This window comes from Rhopalosiphum padi, chromosome 1 (assembly GCF_020882245.1).
Source record: "Rhopalosiphum padi isolate XX-2018 chromosome 1, ASM2088224v1, whole genome shotgun sequence".
In the NCBI taxonomy this organism is placed as follows: domain Eukaryota; kingdom Metazoa; phylum Arthropoda; class Insecta; order Hemiptera; family Aphididae; genus Rhopalosiphum; species Rhopalosiphum padi.
In genome coordinates this window covers 28,664,886-28,675,500 of record NC_083597.1, presented here as the reverse complement: position 1 = coordinate 28,675,500, position 10,615 = coordinate 28,664,886, and the positions used below count along the sequence as shown (strand labels likewise).

Here is a 10,615-nt window from a genome sequence, read left to right as displayed (position 1 = left end):
ATTATTATAATTATCATATTTCATTCATATATATTAATACAATGTAATATATATATATATATATATGTACATTTAACTTAAAAACAACTGGTTTACTGATTTATTTATTTTTTGATCAATATTGTAAATTTGACCTTTTATCATGTCGGCTGTATGAAATTCAGCCAAATGGAGTCGGCTCTCTAGCTAGCCATTAGTCTAAGTGGGATTCGGATGTATCACACCCGTCTGACAAATAATAGTTAATAGAAATAAAACAAGAAGTTCGGTAACTGTAATGCATAGATGGTAAAAATGTTACAATAGTGACATACGAGAAGGGTAAGACGATAGATAAAAACATTTTACCCGAACGTATCTTTTTAATACACTTCTTTATTCGTGATGTTATTATGACATTTTTTTATGTAATGATAAATTTACATCGTAACGCGATAACTTAAAAGTAGATGTATAATTAGGAGAAATTGGAACCCGTGTGGACAAGTGAATATATAGAATGTTTAGTGCTAGAAACCCTGTAAAAGTGTTGCTTCTATTTTAAAAAAAATCCTCCCTGAAAGTACTGATGTTTTACAGATGTCTTTAGGTTCATCCCAACCGGACCTGCTGACGTAATAACAGACTAAGGAAAATCTGATAATTAAGGTTTTTCTTTCCTTTTCTGTTTAAATAACAAAAATAAGCAATAAACAAAATACTTGCTTATAAGTAATTATAACTGCCAACATAAATTATAAACAATTTCTAATATATTGACATATTGTATATATTTGTATTTAACGACATATTTTATATGCCACAAAATATATGTAACAGTTTAACTCATAACTTTTAAAAATATTATTTTTAGTGTAAGAACTGACAGCACTTTGTTGAAATTAAAAAAAAAATGTACCTAAATATATTATCTAAGTATTATAGCTCATTGATTTCAACATGCAGTGTATTTACCTTTAACATATTTTGCTTGTTTATGTTGTATTAGATAAATATAAAATACACATTATAATTTATTATACCAATAATATTTTTAAGCCTATTAAACTTAAATCGATCAAAATATCAGATAATAGCTATATATTAATATCTATATTATATTATACGAGTGTTATAGGCGTGTTATAGTATAAATTGTAATTGTATAATATTGTTAATTAAAATAATATTTTAAGGACGAAATGGTGTCAGTGTGAAATTCGTGAGTGCAACATAGACTAAATGGGTTTGTGTGGGATATTATGTTTAGTCCACAGAATCTATTATTAAATCGTATAAACATTCTGCGAACTGTTTTATGTATATCTTTGCCGCATTAAGTCTTAGTAATGCTGCCACCCGCAAAACTTGGCCTCATATCTATTATAACGATATGATTTTATGGAAATGTTCCTATTTTATATTTTCATCATCCCGACTCTTTTCAAATCCAATTTCTTTTAAAAATATAATTGTTTTGACTTTTTAAGTATTTGTCATCTAAATACTTTTAACAATTTATTTAAAAATACTTTATAAATTAATATATATAATCATAGCGATTAATACCAATATTGATCATTAAAAAAGTTAAAGGACACACGCAATTATTATTTTATTTTACGTTTTGTAAAAAATGTTTTGTACATTTTTTTTTTTTACGTATTATACAAAAACAGTTATAAAGTATACCTATTACTTATTAGCTATTAACTGATGTTGTTGTCCGATATATAATTTGTAACTCAATGTTATGTGAAAGGTTAATTGTTTTTCATTAGTATCTATTCAGTGTTCTGGATATTTAATAAGCAATTTATATAAACCGGTGTAAAACTTTACCGGTGACATTGAAATACCTATATAATACAGTTACTACCTATTACCTATTACTATCTATTATTGATAATAACATTTAAAAAAACCCTATTCAAGTAATGCGTATAATATGAATAGTTGGAAATAATTTTCGCGGCTCCCGTAATGCAAAACGGCATACCGACAACAGGAAATCGGATATTTTTATTTTTATGGATTTTTGACGACTCATCAGATTAATGCACAATGTGCCTAGTATAAAAATTTCAATCTGTTTTTAAGTTAGTTAACGCAAGTTTTTTAGAAATTATATAGACTTGTTATTGGATACCAAACGCGCGTATTAATCTGAAATGATGCCATTGAGTACATCACGCGGGCAATACAGTGTTGTAGTGTGTTGTAGACGATCTCGTCTTCCAAAAGTTCTAATTTTATCGGTTTTATTTTCACATCGTCCCTTTCCTCGACTTCAGCGAGCACATTATACGCAGACCCGGAGATAGAAAATTCAGAAACAGTGGGGGTGCAGGCTTGCGATTCAGTGTAATAATCTAACTTCTCCAGTTCACAAGCGGCGAACGCACGACACATTTTTTTCCTCGAAACGTTCCCGTTGATTGTTAAAGTATATTTCCCTAGTTTGAAAAATGGTAAGTAAAATAGGAATAATGTTTGATGTTGTGTTCTGTATCGTTAACGTAGATGCGTCGATGAATGAAAAATTTTTTGGCAATTCACCATACTATATATTAAATAGTTGTTTGTTTAATTATTAGCTCGTGTCAAAAAAAAAAAAAAAATAGAAAGACATGTATACGTATATATATATATTATTGTCGTTTCTACCTGCTGGATGAGTTTTGTCATCTGCCAAGATATTGAGCGAAGATAAATTGGCACATTGGCAGACAATTATTGTTTTGCCAATCGTTGGAAATTCGATTCAAAATTACAATTGTATGTGTTCAGTTGCCAAATAAATATCTTCATTCAGTATCTCTTCTACTATTTACACCTATTTACACCTATATACACGCGTATAAAATGTTCTTGGCTGAAATCTATAATTTGTTTTTTGTTATTTATTTTGTAGGAAGATTTACCGCCAGAACAAATCTCAGGTAACTATACCTACGCGTTATTTGTGAACGTCATGTGCCGTGTTCATTTTTTCTCTTCTTCGTTCTATCTTCTATGATTAATTTTCGGAACAAAAAAAAATAATTAAAATATATTATCAACTACTATTTATATAATAATCAATTATATTATATGAATTGTTCGGTATAAAGAAATGATTTATTAAATAGAGAAGATTTCGATTGAATACTTATATAATCGTATTTTGTAATTGGTTATATGCATTTCAATTCTTCTTTGCGTTTCTAATGTATAAATTACATATTGCTTTCTTTATTGTTACAGATGTAGTTTTACTGACAAAAAAAAATACTCTAATATAAATAGCTTCTATATTACCTATATTCACGTATATTATTATCTTATAATATTTTTGAGTTTTAAGTATCTATAGCACTGAACTGAATAATAGATATACACGCTTACGATGCTTAATAATTGTTGTATAACGTAAGTAATAAATATTTAATCACTTTATTTAATTAGATAAATACTAAATTGGAAGTACAATTTTGGAAGTTTAAAAACAAAACATAAAAAATTATAAAAATAAATCTACTTAATAAAAATAATCAAGCAATAGTTTTTTTTTTTTATAATAATATGCACATACTAACCATATATTATGTTTGCAAAAATAATTAACTTTGTCTTGTAAATAATATTATACTATATAATAATATTTTAACATACTATATTTTATATGAATAATATATATATATATTGAATAGTAATATTATTATATTCAAATAATTTACCTCTGAATATTAATTTATAATTTTTAGTTATATGAACGATGTACTTATGTTCTATTTTTAATCTAGGCTTCTGTTCCTTTTTTTTACATGTGCAAATTTGACTTTTTCCCATTATATATACTCACTCGATAAGCTTTTAGTGTCGTTTACTCATATACACGCTTATTAATATAATAATAATAAACTTCTTGGCACAAGTCGTACCAAGTGTTGGCACATCCATAATAGCTGAGCGCTGGATCAGTTAAACGAGTGTGTTATGACCACAACCTAAAATTAGCATTGCTCTTATTATAATAATTTGCCTAGGTTACTTATATTTCCTAGTTATATCATAAAATATTAAAATACATCATGTAGTGAAACTAAATTTGAATCAAACACTTTTTACAACATTTTGTTCTAGAATAAAGGACAAGAACATACATACGCTATACACAAAATAATTATAATGTATAGTGTATAAATCTAGATAAAACATACAACTATAAGTATAAAAACATTTAACTGTAATAGAATTATAATTATTAAAGTACATACGTATTCTGCAAATCTATTTAATTATTCACAGCGAGTAAAGTAATAGATAATCTAATAAATATATGTAGAGGTAGAAGTTTTTTAATTTTATTAACCCGATATTAAATTTGAAATTATTTAAAATATTTTTGAAGTTTAAAATGTTATTACCTATACTTACTTATATACGTATAATTATTTAATATACGTTTGTAAGTAGTAAGTATAATATACACTATACGATAATTAATTTTATAAATTAGTTTAAACCTAATAGGTACTATAATATGCCAACCGTTAATATTTTTTAATAGCAATTAAATAATTTATCCAAAGTAACTAATACAAAATAGAAACTTGTGCGTATTCAATTACCAATGTTTTTGTTATTCAGTTTCTATTTTTGTTATTCTCAGGTTTTGACGGTGGTTATCGATTAGCCAGTATGCGACTATGGTGTAAACGGTTTCAAAAAACCACATGTTTTTTTACCATATTATTAATATGCCTCATATTATTTGTTTTTTTCCATTAATCCAAAGTTATTTGATTACACTAATTTGCGCTACCTACTCAAATGAGTTCCTAGCATTCCTGCTTGTCTTGTTACCAATCTAAATTACAATCATATGATTATTTTTTTTATTTTAACAATTCGACCAAATTGCATAATAAATATACCTATAACTTATGCCTGCGACGTATTGCTTAATCAGATACTGCTTTTACAATTAAAATGTTTTGAAAATATTTGACACCATTTTGTAAAATTGTAAAATTATTATTAATTTCATGAACATCCCAACTTAAATTTTTATTCCATAAATCATTATATTTTGTATTTGTTAATTATTCCATAATATTAATAATTAAATATAATAAATAGCAACATTTGACATGTAATTTAGTCGCTTTAAGTTGAAATACATAACGTTGTATAGTTAGATTTATTAGACCTATATTTAAAAATGAAAAAAATGACTCATTTAGAACCATGGCATCCATATAGTATAAAATGATTATTAACTATTATTATTAATTAATATATTTTCATGTATTTAGATTAACTTATAGAGGCTAGATAGTTATTCACAAAAATATGTTTTGATATCACTAAGATTCGTTTTTATTGTTTAACTAGTCAAATTATATTCCAAAATTCATTTAGTTTTGTAGTTTTGTATACGGATGAATTAAAATTAAAGTAGGTACGTATTTATAGTTAAATGTATTATGTATGGCATTAAAGTAATTATAAAAAAAAATTAATTAATTCTATAGATATATAATAAATGTAGTTATACAAATTTATCACGATAGGTGAAATATATCAATTCATTAGAAACCGTTCATAACGTACCTATCAACCTATCTTAAAAAATATTATTATTATTATTTCCACAGTGGATATTATTAGAACTTGGTAGGTTAACATTCAGTTACAAACAGTTAATTAATTCATATTGTTAATGTAAAAACATTCCTTATTTTTTTTTTAAATTACACATCAATAATAGTTCAAGGAAAGTATTTTAAAACGTTCAGAAATAAAAATAGATAATTATTGATCCACAACTTTCTAAATGCACTACTTATTCAATACTTAGATAATAACAAAAAGAAATACGTAATTTATTATATAATATTATAATCTTGAATTTATATTATTGTTTTGATAAAGATTCATATAACTTACGCTAGTAAGTAATACATTTCGTTTGTTGTTTTTTTTAATATTTTTAAATCCTTAACTTGAGATAAAAGTAGGGTCGTTATAAATGGTTTGTATTTCGGTAAAACTGTAATAAATTAGATTTATAATATTAGTATCTACACTTGACCAATTATAAAATTAAAATAAAACTAGTTTGATCAATTTATTTATGTCATAAAATATATTTATCACCTAGATTTATGTACCTATGTATTAAGTATAATATAATATATATATTATATATTATATATATTGTATTGATATGCTTGAATATTTTAATAAAAATATGTTAAACAATAAAAAAAACTGTGTGATTAATGATTATTAACCCTAAATATACCACTTCATTTACTTATACCTAAAAATCCATTTTAATATCTAATTTACCTAAAACTTTTTATTATCAAAAATTGTTACGTTATGTTTTGTTATCAATTATCATACACTAAAACACGTAAAATATGAAATACAGTTCTTGAAAAAATAGAATCTGTAATTGTAATTACGGTTGTTTTTTTGTGTTAGATCATATTAACTATTGTTATTTATTAATGTTATGACTTTATGATTAAAATTGTATATACATATTTGCATCTATATTTTTAAACAATATTATTTAGGTATTTTACAATATCAAAGAATGCATTAATAATATTATGTACTAAATACAAACACATGTTTGTAAACATTGATCTAAATCCAAAATTTTGACATTCATTTAAATACGTTATAAATTTAAATGATCATTGAAATTTATATTGAATTTATCTTCAGCATTCGAATTTCGAAAATATATATATATATAGTGCGTATAATATAAATTTATGTTTTAACAAATTAACACGGATCAACCATCAGCAAACTAAAAATATTTGAGTTTCTAGAATTAAGTCTCATCACAATCAACATTTGAAACTTAAATATCATAATTTTCACGTAAATTTCAAAAGCTTTATATTGATTATGAAAAATAAACTATTATTTCTTAAGAATTTAATATACTTTTGAACTAATATATAGCTGTTATAAAATGAAAATTATTTCGTTCTCATAGATTTAATTGTATTAAAAAAATGTAAGTATAGGTAATTACAAATTACGAAGAACCCGTTGTTAATATATTATCGTATAGTAATATCTTTTATTGGCAGAAAAAAACTCATTTAAAAAATAATTTCTATAAAAAGAAAATATGCAGTGTATAAAATTTACAATAAAAACTATATCTCGGCAGCACAAATTATATTAAAATTCACTTTCCATAAATTTAACAAAATAAACATCTGTTAACATAATTTAAAAACCATAATTAATAATTAACCAACATTTACTTCCATATAGTATTTATTATGTCTATCATTATATTAAAAAGTGATTATCGTAGATAAGTCTTTGAAATATTATTAATTAAATAACAGTATTAATTCCTTGAATATTTAGTATTAGTTCGAAAATTTAATTGTTCAAATCAATAAGGGCATATGTATACATAAGCATATGTAGTTAAGAAAACTGTGAAACTTAATTTTTGAAACTTACCATTACTATATTAAATTTCAAAGAAAAAATGTTTAATTGGTGTTAATATTTAGTCCTCAGAAAAGCCTTCGATGCATTCGATCGCGAACGTTCTGGCAGTATACCCACAGACATGGTTGCTGATATCTTACGACTTATGGGACAGCCGTTCAACAAGAAGATTCTCGACGAACTTATTGAAGAAGTTGACGCAGACAGTAAATATTTTTTTTCCTTTTTAATATTTCGTTTTTAAACACAATTTCTAAATAAATTAAATTTTAAGAATCTGGACGTTTGGAGTTTGACGAATTCGTAACATTGGCTGCTAAGTTTATTGTCGAAGAAGACGATGAAGCCATGCAAAAAGAACTCCGTGAAGCTTTCAGGTTGTACGACAAAGAAGGAAATGGTTATATTCCTACATCATGCCTGAAAGAAATTTTGAGAGAGCTTGATGATCAGCTGACCAACGAAGAATTGGACATGATGATTGACGAAATTGATTCTGATGGTTCTGGAACAGTAGATTTTGATGGTAAGTTTATAAAGGCTCATGTGCTGCAGACTTACGTATATTTATTTATTCAGTAGAATAATATAAATTTGTTATATGAATCCAGAAATGCAAATTTTAAAGTCCCTCTCTAAAATCTCAACCCACATTCTCACTAAAATGAATTATTATTAATATAAAAAACATACTTTTAAATTAATTTATACCAATATACAATAATAGATTTCAATCATGATTGTCAATCTAAGTATACTTTCATTTTTAACTCTCACTATTGTTTGGAAAATTTGTTTCCCTTACAACTATTAAGCTATAACCAAAAAGGAAGTTACATATCTACAATGTAAGCATTGTATGTTACAATATCTATTGTTAGCACTTAAAATTTATCAAATCATATAGAAAGTATTTAAAATTTTAATATTTTCTTCATATTGTGTTTTTGTGAAGTATTAATATAGAGTACATTTATAGATATACATCTATTATTTATAAAGTTACAAAAGAATCTATAACAACATAAATGTAATTCCCTGTGGAATTTGTTCGTATTTTACTTATTCGATCTAACTACAAATAATATAATGAAAACCAGATGCATTTTTTGGTATAAAAAATAATTATTTTACTTTGAATAAATTAAAAAACTTAAACATGCAAAATAAATAAGTATTCTAAATTTTTGCAGTAATACTTAATAAAATATGACCGGGTTATGTATTGACATTAGCACATCACTATACAATTTTAAAATATGCAATTAACATTTAAAAAATATAAAATAAATAATTTAAAAATGCCTGATGGATATATAGTTCAGGTTTTGAGTTGTCGCCATAAAAATAATAATATTTTGTTGATAAATTGATTGAACTATTAAAATATCAAAATTAATTAATTTTATAATATTTTACTGTAATAAGTAAAATAGAAACTATTAAATGAATTTAATATTGAATTGAACATTTTTAGAATTCATGGAAATGATGACTGGAGAATAAGGAAATCTGATGGTGTATCAAACTGGAGTCATTCGAGAAATGGGTTCGTCAGTCAACACCTTTCAGAGCATGTTATTTATTTTGTACAAAAACAGAATTTTTTTTATATAAATCACATAATCTTCTACCAAATTTAACATACTTAAAAATTATATTTATAAAATACAAAAGATAATAAAATATTAAGTTTTAACTAATCATGCTACGTGATATAAATTTTCGATTAGTGAAACTGGAGAAAATCTCTTCAGATAGACATCACTTGTTATAACAATTGGATGAAACATATACCATTATTATAAATAAACTGTGACTAATTTATTGTTGTTAAAAAAAATAAGAATTGCAATCATGTTCTATTGTAGTAAAAAATTGTAAAACTCCAACCTCAGCAAGGTATTTAATATAAGTATAGATTACATATAAATGTATGATATATATACTTATAAAATAGGTAGGTACCTATACCTACATTTATATGTGTCATCTTTAATATATATATATATATATATATATAAGTATATGAAACTCAATATATCAAAACACAGATTTTTTTGAAAGATTAATATTGAAATTTTGATATGCATCCATCATCTGCTACTCTATTAGGAATAAAGCTAAGAATTAAAAATCCTTGTATAAGGTTTTTTTATTATACCTACCATATTATACATTTATTGAAATGGTGGATACTGCAGCATGGGCCGATGATCGAGGCGATCTCCTCACTTCCCATTCGTTATAGGCTAATATGTAATTTACTACTTTATTAATTATTATACATTATATTGTACGAATTAAATGTATACCTATTACATATATATATTTATAATTAACCATTTTATTCCAACATGGACTATAAATTTATGAAATAAAATTCATAATTAATATTCTGTTAAATAAAATAATTCACTAATCATGGTCAACGTAAAAACGAATATAATTTACTAATATAATTATTCACAATTTACATTATAATTTTTGTGTGAACGTAAAAGAAATCACAAATGAAGGATCATGGTCAGTATGATTATATAAATTGGTTCATTGTGACATCAATTATTGTAAGACCAAATTTTAGAATTATCATACGAACCACAGGAAATGTAAAAACGAATAGGGTTGCACAGTTGCGCTTTAAAAATAGTTTGCTAATATAAATAATTAATAGAAACTAACTTACATACAAAACTTAGATTGGTCACCATCATTATTGAAAGATGAATGTAAATATATAATTACATGTTATAGTAAAATAATTATATAATTTTTGTCCTATTCATTAAAATATTTATTAGTTTCATATACCGTTATAATATTCGATTATTACTAATAGCCTTGAATTTTTTAATTTCAATATTAAAATATTTTGTAATTATTTATTATTCTTGAAAACCTAAAAATGAGAAACATTATATATAATATATATTTTTTTAACATAAAAAACCATTCACTAACCTGCAGTTACTATAGTGCAGGGGTGGCGAACCATTTTGGGGTCAAGTACCAAATTTTCCCAATCAAGGTTTTGAACGTGCCCAAAGTCAATTATATTTCTAAGGATAAAAATAAAGTTATAGATTTATTATACATTGTTTTTTTTAAGTAGGCACATCTTTTTTTCTGATTATAATTTTTGAAATTGATA

At 24.4% G+C, this 10,615-nt stretch overlaps 1 protein-coding gene across 1 annotated transcript; it reads left to right on the top strand.

Annotated features, from left to right (window-relative positions):
• Positions 1-2,290: 2,290 nt before the first annotated feature.
• LOC132932461 (troponin C, isoallergen Bla g 6.0301) lies at positions 2,291-9,164 on the top strand. Its single transcript, XM_060998843.1, has 5 exons — positions 2,291-2,450; positions 2,894-2,921; positions 7,524-7,667; positions 7,736-7,987; positions 8,939-9,164. Exons 1-5 carry the CDS (start codon positions 2,448-2,450, stop codon positions 8,965-8,967), a joined length of 456 nt encoding a protein of 151 aa, XP_060854826.1. The 5' UTR covers positions 2,291-2,447; the 3' UTR covers positions 8,968-9,164.
• The last annotated feature ends 1,451 nt before the right edge of the window (positions 9,165-10,615 follow it).

What these genes read in the sequence shown, in the direction of transcription:
- LOC132932461 (XM_060998843.1), top strand. An exon ending in TGAAGAAGTTGACGCAGACA is followed by an intron (nt 7,668 to 7,735) that starts GTAAATATTTTT and finishes TTAAATTTTAAG; the next exon opens with AATCTGGACGTTTGGAGTTT. An exon ending in TGGAACAGTAGATTTTGATG is followed by an intron (nt 7,988 to 8,938) that starts GTAAGTTTATAA and finishes GAACATTTTTAG; the next exon opens with AATTCATGGAAATGATGACT.